General features: G+C 40.5%; 2 protein-coding genes across 4 annotated transcripts; both read right to left on the bottom strand.

The window, feature by feature from the left end:
* Positions 1-523: 523 nt before the first annotated feature.
* On the bottom strand, positions 524-3,357 carry LOC104456380 (calmodulin). Its single transcript, XM_010071158.3, has 4 exons — positions 3,121-3,357; positions 1,795-1,952; positions 953-1,033; positions 524-831 (listed from the first exon to the last, which is right to left on the bottom strand). Exons 1-4 carry the CDS (start codon positions 3,194-3,196, stop codon positions 697-699), a joined length of 450 nt encoding a protein of 149 aa, XP_010069460.1. The 5' UTR covers positions 3,197-3,357; the 3' UTR covers positions 524-696.
* Positions 3,358-4,401: 1,044 nt separating this feature from the next.
* Positions 4,402-12,641, bottom strand: LOC104456379 (putative 3,4-dihydroxy-2-butanone kinase). 3 transcript variants are annotated; one of them, XM_010071156.3, is made up of 20 exons: positions 12,356-12,641; positions 12,136-12,209; positions 11,950-12,013; positions 11,336-11,448; positions 10,971-11,018; positions 10,807-10,878; positions 10,627-10,716; positions 10,027-10,200; positions 9,703-9,786; positions 9,345-9,400; positions 8,268-8,398; positions 8,102-8,194; positions 7,852-7,916; positions 6,951-7,094; positions 6,830-6,873; positions 5,760-5,843; positions 5,591-5,664; positions 5,408-5,520; positions 5,239-5,334; positions 4,402-4,866 (listed from the first exon to the last, which is right to left on the bottom strand). In XM_010071156.3, the coding sequence occupies exons 1-20, from the start codon at positions 12,393-12,395 to the stop codon at positions 4,741-4,743; spliced, it is 1,785 nt and encodes a 594-aa protein (XP_010069458.2). In that variant the 5' UTR covers positions 12,396-12,641; the 3' UTR covers positions 4,402-4,740. The 3 variants fall into 3 exon arrangements, with proteins under 3 accessions (XP_010069458.2, XP_010069459.2, XP_039154902.1); XM_010071157.3 differs by lacking the exon at positions 12,136-12,209 and having other exon boundaries at positions 12,356-12,640; XM_039298968.1 differs by lacking the exons at positions 11,950-12,013; positions 12,136-12,209; positions 12,356-12,641 and adding an exon at positions 11,532-11,612.
* Positions 12,642-12,804: the final 163 nt, after the last annotated feature.

Genomic DNA, 12,804 nt, shown 5'->3' with positions numbered 1-12,804 from the left:
ATTGGTATTAACCACCTTGCCCTGATCCAATCGACGATTGGGATTAGTACTTATGCATGCTTATAATACCCACATCAAGCATTCAAAGCTCCCAAATGGTAAAATTTCCTGATCAAAAACATCTATGGCATGAAACAACCTGTGAGTCAAAAAAAGCAGGTCGGCATGGAAATTTACACAAAATAGACGCCAGGGCATGGTTCTTGAAGTGGTATTAAGGTTCCCTCGAGAAGCATAATTGGTTTAATTGTTCTTTCCTCACAAGGTAAAGAAGGGAACAGCATCAGAAGACTGACAAAACTGTTAGCTCAACAGGAAGGAGCTACACTCGGTTGAGCTGATGATGCAAGGCAAGAAGCATAATTGACCTATGATAACAATCTGTTTTCTTCTTTGATTATTTCCTCCCATTGCCCTGTGTTCACATTCCATCATCTATTTGACACAACAAGCTCGTTTTCTCTACTATGAGAAATGAAAAGCAGTTTCAAAAACCAAATAAGAAATGAGTGCAATGATCAGATAAGAACAAAGCTGCAAAGATATCATACATAAACATAATAGTGAACAAAACCAGATGTATCTGCTCAAGATTTCCAAAAATCACGCAACAAGAGGGAAGAAAAACTCCAGGTTTACAGAACTACCAATTGTTTGTAAGCAACTCATCTCCCTCTAGCAGTGCAGCACCCACAATCACTTCGCCAACATCATCCTAACAAATTCCTCATAGTTCACTTGACCATCACCATCGACATCGGCTTCACGAATCATCTCCTCCACCTCCTCATCGGTAAGCTTTTCTCCGAGATTAGTCATGACATGTCGGAGCTGCACAACGAAGAACATGTCATAAATGTGGTAATCTCATTGCCATTCTAGAAATTGGTTGTGGTTGCTGGCTCTGAAAATAACCAAGAAGGAGATGCTAGCACTTGAATATGAAGTTTACCTCAGCAGCAGAAATGAAACCATTTTGATCTTTATCAAAGACCTTGAAAGCTTCTTTGAGCTCCTCCTCAGAATCAGTATCCTTCAAGATGTAAATGTTGAAAAAGCACCATCAGAAATTTTGTCAATGTAAGAGGATATGATGGACTAACAATTGCAAAAAGCCCTTTTCAGAACAGAAAATCAACAGACATAAGAACACAGATTCGTCTTGCTTTGCAGACTGCCCACCTTAACTGACTATTGATACATCACGCACACGCATCTTTCATGAGAAACTGAAAGGTCTGAAAGGAAAATACCCTAGTATTCCAGGAATGTCTCTACAGAGTTTGACAACAGAATTTCCCTCAATACTAAGGCAGGAAGAAATACTAATTGCAATTGGAATTTCAACAAAACAGGGAGAGGACACATGAAACTACATGTGCCAGTATATCCACAGGCATCTTGCATTCTCAAGTACCACTTTTGATGAGATCCATTCTTTCTTTCTTTTCTTTTTCTTTTTTTTGGTTAGTTTTTGCTTCGGTGGAGGATGCCCCTAACCTTTGTGAAAGCATTGCCAACCCCCCACAACCCCAGACCACAAAAAATGAAAAGGACAAATCCCACCAACCACCGGGCCCAGTGGTATTGAAATTCATTGTTAGCACAAAAACAGGGAGCAAGACATCAGGGTCACTGATGATTATGAGCTGAAATAATTGGAAAACTAAGATGTAAAGCAATTAATAAGCTTTAAGGCTCCAATGCTGGTTTGCAATCTTTGGGAAAACATACAAACATCCAAAGGCCTCCAAAGTCCACAATTAAAACACCACAAGCGGCGCTCAAACTGACCTTCATCTTTCGGGCCATCAAATTCAGAAATTCAGGGAAATCAATAGTGCCATTTTGATCAGCATCAACCTCGTTGATCATATCTCGCAATTCAGCTTCTGTAGGATTTTGGCCCAGAGATCTCATAACTGTCCCTAACTCCTTGGTAGTGATGCAGCCTATACCAACATGAAGTTAGGATGAGAGAGGAAAATAAATCAAAGCTATAGTGACGCACACATGACGTCTATTATATTGCATAAGACTACAAAGGGGAAATCATAGTCAAGGGAAGGAGAAAAAAATCAGTAATTTACAACAGAAAACTGTAAATTTCAGCAAATTTTGAGCAAAGCGACATGCTGACAGGGACACAATCAAATATAGGGTATAGCAGAAGAAGTAAAGGTCACAAAACAAAATATTAAATTTAATTATCATGTAGTATCAACATCTCGCAGCATAACCTCAGCTTACATTGCCAACCAATTTAAAACAAGGGTGATCTCTTTCATGACAGGTGGACATTGGCAGGGAACAAGATGTCCAAAAAGGAGGATGATCAACAAGGTGAAAGCTTAAGGGTTCCCCAAAATGCTCCGAGGGACAACGACAACGTGGAACAACACCAGACGGTTCACAACACCTCCATTGTTCTCGCTCGAGCAGCCAGCAGTTCCACCTCAAGAGGTAGAATTTGAAGGACGGATCAGATTTCTAGGTTTCAGCAACGAATTCAAAAGTCCCCACATGTGAGGGCCTCCATGGGGCTCATTCCCTCCCACAACTCACGCTCTAGCCTCTGGAGAAAGGCAGTAAAACGGCGGAGTTTCCATCCATATCAACAAGATCATTCATCAACCTTCATTTCCGAGTAACCAGCCTCGCTCCACCCCATTCACATTCGCCACATCGCAACAACACACCAGCATACAAAAAGCAAACAACATCCTCCCATACCATGTTCGAGCCAAAAAAACACACAAAGCCTCCATAATTAGAAAGGTCAAAAAAAAAAGGGACAACTTGCGGCCAAACCTTGCTATCGCAGCCTATATAAGTAAAGCTTACCGATAATCACTTCAAACCCATATCGAAAGCGAAGAGAAAAGGGCCGAAAAAGGGAGACTTTCAACCGATCACCGAGCTGGCATAATCAATCATCATCGAAACAGGCAAAAAAATCCAAACTTTCCCCGCCCGCGCGACGAAAGCGGAGACCCAGTCCCACAAACTCAAATCAAAACGAGAAGCGATCGCCATTTTCGTCCCGGACGCGCGTAATGCGACGCGCGCAAGACCGAGAAAACCTCCAGACAACGAGAGCGAGAGAAGGGGGGGCAGTACCGTCGCCGTCCTTGTCGAAGAGGCTGAAGGCTTCCTTGAACTCCGCGATCTGCTCCTCCGTCAGCTGCTCCGCCATGGCCGTCGATCTGATTTCCGCCCTCTCTTTCTCGTTCGAACTCGAGTTCGATCTGAGATTTGGGCGTCCTTTATTTTTTTGGGCTGTGTCGTGTTTTTCGTCGAAGGATGGAGTGAAGGAGCGGGGAAGGGAGGGCAGGGCATGGGGTTTTCAACTTTTTAAATGCAGACTTGACTGCAGACCAGTAAAGAGTTTCTTTTTCTTTTTTCTTTTTTCTTTTTTTTTTAAAGGATTTTTGCCCTTGGGAATTTTGGAAGGGACCACGAGTTCCGTCTGAGGAGGGGCAGGGCCGGCGGTGGTCATTGGTCAAAGATTGTTTAAGTTCGGGGAAATGTTTGATCAATTCTAATTGAGTAACGTACAAGATGGACCGGCAAGACAATGTGTCACGAGGGAACTTTCCACCCAGGGAAAGAGACGGCCATGCCAAACCTAATTGAACTTAATATCCTATTCTTGAACTTTGACTCGAACTTTGACTTAGCATGTATAATGTAATTCGTCAAATTTTGGATTATTCAATGTGATTCCTGAATTTTAATCAAATGGTGAAATTTGATTTAGAAACTTTTGGTACTTATTGAATTTAGTCATTCAACTATATAAAAATGTTCGACATAAGAGCAATATTGAATATTTTAATATAGATTAGGGATTAAATTGAATATACACCAAAAGTCAAAGAACCACATAAAACAAATTAAAATTTTAAAAATCACATTACATGTTAGGCTAAATTTCTAAGACCACAATTGAAAAATCAAATGTTCATGTAAATATATAATGAAAATATATTTTATTAACTAAATATTTCAAGTGATATAATAGAACCAAAATTTCTATATTTTCCTTGTCGCATGACAATTAACATGATCTACATAGCACTAGCAATCTCATGTACCATCAACCCAGGTAGGCCACCGGACTATAAAATTCTGAGTACGCAGATATTAGGATCATCCCCCACCTTTGTACCTTTGTACCTTTGTAAAGATAGGGTTGACATGGCGTCAATAATCGAACGCTCATCGCTTTAACAGAGTTCGTTTTGCCGCTCCTGAACTTCACACAGCACAGCTAAAATCCACTTTGCGCGACAAAGTCCTCGTCCGGAGCTCGGAGAGACACATCTCGGCTCTCTATGCTCGGCACTCAAGCCAACATCATCTTGTGATTCTGCTTTCATTACTCCTTTCAGATCGCAGTAGTATCGGTTTCTAAGATCAACCATTGCGTAATGTCTGAGTAGTTACTACACAAGTCCACGAGAAAACAGAAATGACGGGCAAAAAACCGACCCCACGAAACTTCCGGCAATAGACTTGGATTGCGAAGTATGTTATTCTCTCTACAGATCTCGACTTTACAGTCAATCAGGTGGGAGGGCTCCGACAATGGGGGAAAAACTCGCTCTCTCAGCTTTACACACGGAATGCATAAGCGGAAAGCAAAATGGTTAAAAGTCACGGGATGAAAAGTTTTACTCAGCTAACTTGCGGCAAAAAGGAAGGATGAATGTATAGGGGGCCTCGTCCGACGTGGCCTCATGCGACTTTATAGTTATCCTTCACAGCTAAGGCCGCTGCTCTATACCAGGAAGCTACAGCCATGGCTCCGGGGTCTGGCGCAGTCGCAAGGACATCTTCAGAGACATAGCTTGAGCGACCAGCCTGCGAAGAATTTGCGAGCATATGATGTTCCGTATGTGTTTCGTATCACAAGCAAGAAGAAGTAATCTGTCAAAGGCTTCTTATTGGGTAGATCTTAGTACCTAGATTTTACTCTTTAGCTAACTTTGATTCCGATGGATGGAAAGTTGAGTTCCTTTCCCACTTCTAAGGTTCAGAATTCGATTTTTAACAATTAACGGGAAATAAACAAGATGGGAAGAGTTGTTACATCGTTGAGATTACCACAATCCTCTCTCCGCACAAAAGGCATTTGCACTAGAAAAATCCTCATTTCACATGTCTCGTTATGAGTTCTTTGTGTTTCAAATTCGAGTGAAATAACGATGTTCTACAACCATCACAGAAGGTCACCTGAGCCTGCATGTGCACTGTTGACTCAGCACCAGCCACTGCTGCTTCTGACGAGAGCACAAAAGCTGTGACGGGGTCATCCCCAGCATCTAACCTCTGACAAGACAAACACATCGATATCACGTTTCAAGCTGTGCGACCACCTCCTACTATAAAAGATGATAAGTACCTCTTTGAGAACTTGAGATGCTGGGATAAGGGCATCTAACAGCGTGCGATAACCAGCACTGGCACCACCATATTTACTGACTGCAGTGATGGCTGCTTCAAGTGCTTCGGCCCCTATACACCAAAATACAGGCTTAGTGATGCCATCACAATCAAATGGTACAGCATAATAGCGTTATCTCACATTGTTTTGCTGTAACATCAGCCTGGCGGTTTGCTTTCAAGTGTGGAGATGCTGCCTTGCACATTATGACATATCTGCCAATTTAAAAGAAGAAAATCAGAGAGAATATAAAGATATATGACTGAGAAGAAGGAACCATAGATGACAGAAAAAAAATATTTTATCGTACAGTATCCCGCTGGTACCCCCCATGACTCTCCTGATGGATGAACCGATTTCGCTTATAGTTTCTGCAGCATCATTTAGAGGATAACTGCCAAACAAAATTATGTGTATCAAATCAGGTAAAAAAAATCAATATATGCTTTTGAGAAAGACAATAGCAAGAAAAAACAATGCACAGATCTATGCAAGCAGCTGCACATCATCGCTGAAGAAACCAATCAAAGTACAATTTAGAGACCCTTTCTCTAATAAACTAGAAAATGACAAGGTGAGGTAGATAATCTAACCATTGCAGATATATTGACGATAACAAAAAAAAAAGAGGTGTATATCGCATCTTCATAAATCAAAGAAGGAAGAATAATTGAAAGCTACATTGCGGGGAAGAAGAATTCATCATATAGCACCAGGAATCAAGGTGTAAATGGAGAAAGATGACATGTACTAGAAAGCTCCCCTAAGTCAATGTCAACATACAACTGCCATGGAAAAGGGTAGGTTTGGAACCCTCTAGGAACTGAGCTGTTTATGTAGGTGCCTAGTGAAGCATTCACTCAACCTACCAACAAGAATTTGGTGAAGCAGTTGTATGCCATCTAAAGCTTTATATAGTAGCTCTCTCTGCCACATGCACATAAATACTTAAATCTAGAACCTCATGGCAAAAGCTTATATGAGGAGAGGGAGAAAGAAGATTGGAGATATAGCTGACAGCAAGAACATGTCCAACATAAGATGATCATCATGCAGTTGTCTAATCATCTGAGCACATAAGATGCTCAGTTTGGTAGCGACAATAGCATACAGGTCAATGTTTTGCCTTGAGAAAGTCTCCTCAAAATTACAGTATAAAAATCTGCAGTAAGCAAGAGCATAGACTTATAGCTGACAGCAAGAGCATGTCCAACATAAGATGATCATCATGCAGTTGTCTAATTTTCTGAGCACACAAGATGCTCAGTTTGGTAGCGACAATAGCATACAGGTCAATGTTTTGCCTTGAGAAAGTCTCCTCAAAATTACAGTATAAAAATCTGCAGTAAGCAAGAGCATAGACTTATAGAGAAAACTCACTGCTTTTTCATATCATCCAGGACAGCTGTTGCGCCTTTATACATCTATAAAGGATTAATAACTTATGTGAACCACATGAGGAAGAATAAAACAACAAATGAAGAGTAAAAAGGGAACTCACAATTGAGCCACAGTCACCATCGCCTACTTTGGCATCCCATTCATTCAAACTGTCAGTCAACCCAATAATTGCATTCAATGCTGCTTCTACAGCCATTTCAAGAAGATTGCCTTGTTGAGTTAACTTTAGCGGCCAACACAATGACTACAAAAATTAATCAATCACATAAAGTCAGGTTAAAATGCTATGCTAACCAAGTCACACACAACAAAAATCAGTGTAGATTAATAGCAGAGACAGAACAAATGACTACATTCCATAGCGTTATGTCATGGATATGGGATTAATCTGCTCATATCCCTTTACAAAATAAGCACAACACATCAAACAGGACAAGCAGCTAGACGATCTTTGTAGGGCACTGCATTCATCTATCATTATTGTCTTTTAAGTTTGATTCCGAGGTTCTTTATTTGTTTTTGCTTAAGCTTTCTGTTATACAAAAATTATATTCTACAAATTCCACTGTATGTGCTTGCAATCCCAATAAAGCTATGGGGAACCTTAGATTGTAAAAGCGTGTGATTGTGGCAGTCATCTTCTGTATTTTTTCCAGTAACGAGCTCTTATTAAAACTTTAAGACAGCTAACCTCAGTTAATCCTGTACTCAAAGCAAGGAGAAACTGGTCTACACATTTGTCCAGCATTATCTAATGGAAAGTTTTAAGTTTCAAGATGTAGAGCACACCGATTAAGGATCTAAAGTTGGGAAGGCGCAATGGCCCATATTTTAGCTCTCCTAGACTTTCAATATTTAACCCCAGTAAAGATTTCAAGCATGAACACAAGTCATGAAAATTGCAACCATTTTTTTTTTTTTTTTAAACTTAAGACAAATAACTTTAGAAAGGTCTCTGTATCTCATCCAAAAGAACACAGAAACTGTTGCTTTGCACACACCTCATCACTCTTTGTTGAACGAGACAATGGCATTGCAATAGGAATTTTTGCAGGAGGGCGACTGCCTGCAAGTAAAGTATGCAATTGATTTGATTTCAGATGCTTCACTTGAAACTCCAGAATGCACATGCAATAACTGGCATAAATTTATCCAGGCATTGCAGCATATAGACCATCAACCAATTATATCAGCCAAACAAGTTAAACCGTGTAACACCATATTCAAGGTAGTTCTGATATCAATACTGACCATCAACAGCAACAGGCCAATAGGGAGCCTTAGTAGGAGCATCCAGACGTCGCAGAATTGATTCATCAGATTTCATGATTGTAATGGAGAAACCTGATAAAAGGAGACAACAATAAATTGTGTGTAGCTGAGAAGAAACTTCTCGTCACAACATTAAAACACCAACCTCCCATGTCAAGAGAAGTCATAAAAGATCCCGTATAAACTCTATCAACAGCCAATCCATGTTCCAGCTGCAGCTTAGGTACTGCTTTTCCCACAGCAATCATTAACTCCATCACAGGGGTAGCACCTAACCTGCATGGTTTATGGTACAAGTAAAGTTTACCTTGCATCATGGAAAAGGAGCACCTCTTGGTCTAATGATCAATATTGAGTGACAAATAGTTTCATCTATTTTGAAAGATCGAGTGAACAAATCGGGTTAACTTCAAAAGCTACTAGCTTCTAGAAACTGCTTTACGGTGCAACCTACATCCTATATTCCTGTCCCGTCCCTCATTTGTTACTAAGCACTTACATTCAGAGATCCCTAAGTACTTTACCTCTAGGGTATAATCTAGTTTTGTTAGGTTCACCAATTAGGACATAATGCAGCATGGCATGTTGTGGCATTGATCTGGAACATTTCTCTCTTGTAAGATGCCATTAAAATAATCGCCGATAAAATGCACCAATATATACTGCTCTTTCTAGTTCCTAATAAATTCCTATTTCCAATATAACTGCTGAGTCCAAACTCTTCAATGGACACACATTTGTAGATATAAGATCTGTCGTCCCGTAACATCACATTACATGTACTACATCCTAAAGCATCAACAAGAGATACAAGTGACATTAGTCTACGATCAACCTACCTTTCTATGCACCATGATGGACAGGCAAAAAATCCAATAACCAGGTTCAAAATTTTCCTGAGATTTTTTTTTTTTTTTTTAGTAATTTGGTTCACTAAAAGTAGCACCCTTTTATCCCAGCTTCAAAGCATAAGAAAGTTTCCTTATCATTAGTCCAAAGCAACAGAAACAACATTTTGTTTCAACATTTTCTTCAACTCAGAAGACAATGCCCTATCTGCTTAACAATTTCTCATCATCAACGCGTATCCACATCCGTATCCACAACTTTCCACATAAGCTGTCTTCTAAAGTTGACATCCTGTCTAATTGGTCTTCTATCTCATATCAATTCACGACAAATTCAATATAAGTCACAGAAGAAAAGAGATTCATGGACTTACCCGTTGACCATGAGTATCACTCCATTACCTCGTGTTATAGGAACATAGCCAGTTTCCTGCAAATTTGTATAGCAGCCATAAGCTTTCTACCCCAACATGCTGCGCATGAGCAATGTACACGCATTTATAAATTGAAGTCAAAGTAGTTACTAAATGCTAGGATGGAAAGCTAGATCTTCTTTTTAGCATCAAATATTAGAGCTCTAATATAATAATTCTCCCAGGAATTCAACGTAGGAAATAATGAATGAACATCATACTTTGAATGCATTATGTGAAGAAACAACTAAATCTGTGAAGAAATTCAGAATATAAATACACCAACAGTGATCATGATCTGCCAAGGATCAGGACATACAGTAGATAATATCTGCTGAAGCATATGAGATATTATAACATCCACTGGTTGAAGGTCAGCCACAGCAGCACCTGGTTCTCCATGCTGAAATTATGAATAATAATTGGGAAAAAAAGGATCTCAAACAAATTTTAATGAAAGCAAAGCCTAATGACCATACGAGCCTCAAACGGGCAAAAGGCACCAAAAGAAATACACTCGTGAAATATTCACTGGGAAGTCTTTGTTATATTTGAAGAATCAGAAGCAGTAAATACTACACCATTAATATAATGCAGGAGCACTAGCAAAGTATATACATTAAGATTCGCATTATATACTTACGATCCCCAGACCAAGTTCAATCTTCTCCGGGCCCAAACGATCTGATGTAACCAGACCTGGAAGTGTGCAAACAGATAATGCAACGCCCATTGTTCCAATTACTTCAGATGCATGTTTAGCTTCTGCAGCAACTTCGGCGAGAGACAGACCAGCAGCGGCAGCTGCTCCGGCAACCTATGTATAGAACATATCTTACAAATTAAAAACTCTCAAATTTTCCATTCAACAAATAATAAGTGACCACAGAAATTTTTTATTAGTTCCCAGTCAATTTTATTGAGTCGCTGGGCTCACATAAAAGGGGAGAAAATTGTCTTACAAAATATCAACAGCTTGTGAGAAGGCAAAAGCTCTTGAAAGAAAAAGTGCCATGACATTAAAAAAAACATTTGACCTACTAATGTTCAACTTACTTCACTTGAAAAAAGGCAATCAGGAAAGAAGAGTAATAAACAGAGAACTCTCCTGTGCTCTAGACTAGTGGAATGAACAAGAAAAACGCTCTCTGCTCACTCTCTCATGAGATAACCTGCATTTCTTCACCGATGGTGTACAGGTGAATAAAGAAAGAGAAGAAGAGGGCCACGGGCCAGACACTACCTTGTTCACAAGGATCGTCCCAGCCAAACCTCTCCGTCCTATTATGCCTCGCCGAGGAGGTAAAGCACAATCATCTCCAACAATCACAGTCTATAAGATAAGAAAACCAGTCTAAAAGGTTCAGCACACTCTCTGAGCTACCAAATTTCAAAGTAATGGTTAGAGTAACTAAAATCACACCTCCACTTTATAACCTTCAGCTTTAGCTTGCTCAGCAGCCAAACCAAAGTTTAAACGATCACCGGTGTAATTCTGTCCAGTCCCATGAGATATACAATTGTGATTCTTCTCTGTTAAAAGAACTATATAGTCACTCTCATTTTAGTACTGGCAAATTAAATTACCGTGACAATAAGAAGGCATCCCATGGGACCAGTTACGGCTCGGATGCCCTGTAATTGAATTACGTTAAATTATATAAAACCCAGAATTATTTGTAATAAGAGACAAAGTGGAATATATGCTAACTCATCCAAAATATGCATGTGCAATTCCATTGACAGTACTTGCAGATAAAGTGAAGAACAGGGGATAAACAACAGAATATTAAAAATATTATAACCCACACTTCTTCCATGCCCCTCACTTACTGCTTGGGAATCCTGCCTAATGACAGGAAGCTCCCATGGGAAAATTGCTCTGTGTACAATTTCTCCACAGTAGAATTGCACAGGGAACAAAGAAAAAAAGAAGGACTAGAAAAACGTACAGCTAGAATTGAATCAACGGGAGGAGATACAAAAACATCTCCACATATTGCTGCTGTAAGCATCCCTTCCCCGACATAACCAGCTTGTGCAGGTTCATGCCCGCTTCCACCTCCTATAAATTACAACATATCATAATATTAACAGCTAGATTACACCAGACCAAAGCAGGTGATTCAATTGTAAGAGAATACGAACAACTTTCGCTGGTAGAAAATTTAGACCTGATCAGCTGGACCCAACAATGAAAACTAGCCAAACTCTTCGCTCTAAGGCAGTTCAAGGCTTGAAGGAGTAGTACTGGTAGTTTAGCAAATAAAATGTTGAACTATTACTAGAGAGATCACAAGTCACCTCTGCATGTACAGACCACATCAATTTCTAACCAATCTCAAGCAACGACAGTTCTCCTCTCATATACCTGAAGGAAATGTACATAACTACATACAGTCTTGACAAACACAATTACCCACCTAACCATCCCGATCATGCAAACATGACGCCATAGCGCTCAGTCACGAGCGGCGAGTCCAAAACATGACAATCACGAAAGCAACGCAATCCACAGCTACAGAAACAAAAACCAACAATGCAAGAAAAGTCGCGGGAAACATACCGCAGATCACCGCGACCTTATCGTACGTCTCGCTCGAAACATCGGCTCGCAGCACCACCTTCACCTGAAAAACCGACGAGACCAAAGATCACGGTAAGAAAAAAAATCGCAACGCTCGAGGTCCAATTCAAAAACCATAAAAAAAAAAAAAAAAAAAATAAAAAAAAGATATACGCATGACAGCACCTCGGGAAAACCGTCGAGATGCTGCAATCCAGGATAAGTCTCGACGAGACCTTCGATGTACTCGGTCACCACGTCTGCAACACCGACACGGCAGCGAAACGAAGCTCGAGAAATCACGCAACGAGAAAACAAACACGAACAGAGGACGCACGCGCAATGCGCGGGCGATCGCGATCCCCGCGCGTTGCTGCATGGAGAGACGAGGACGAATGCTGCTGACCTTTGGGATCGTTGATGAGCTTCTTCCCCTGGGAAGCCATGGGAGGAGAACGGGGCCGGCGGTTAAACCCTAACAGTAGCCCGACGACGGAGCCCCCCCGAACCCCCGCGCTACGCAAGCTCGAAGAAGAGAGAGAGAGAGAGAGAGAGAGAGAGAGAGAGATGGAGGAGAAGGAGGAGGAGGGAATTTAGAGAGTGGTTGGAAAAATTAGGTGGTGGGTCTCTGCTTTTTATACAGAGAGAGGAAGGCGTTCTGGCCTGACCTGAGTCTCTTTTTTTTCTCTCTCTCTCTCTCTGCCGGAGAAGATGACTTAAATTGGCAGCTTGTCCGAAAAGGCAATGTGTCCGTTCTCCTTTTTCTTATAATTATTCTAATGCTTTGTAGTTTTGGATAAGTGGTGTTTTTTTTTTCTTTTATTTACGGAAAATTCCGACAACGGCTCGAAACTG

Source organism: Eucalyptus grandis, chromosome 8, assembly GCF_016545825.1.
Source record: "Eucalyptus grandis isolate ANBG69807.140 chromosome 8, ASM1654582v1, whole genome shotgun sequence".
Classification (NCBI taxonomy): domain Eukaryota; kingdom Viridiplantae; phylum Streptophyta; class Magnoliopsida; order Myrtales; family Myrtaceae; genus Eucalyptus; species Eucalyptus grandis.
The sequence above is the reverse complement of the archived record's forward strand: the minus strand, read 5'-3'. Positions and strand labels throughout refer to the sequence as shown.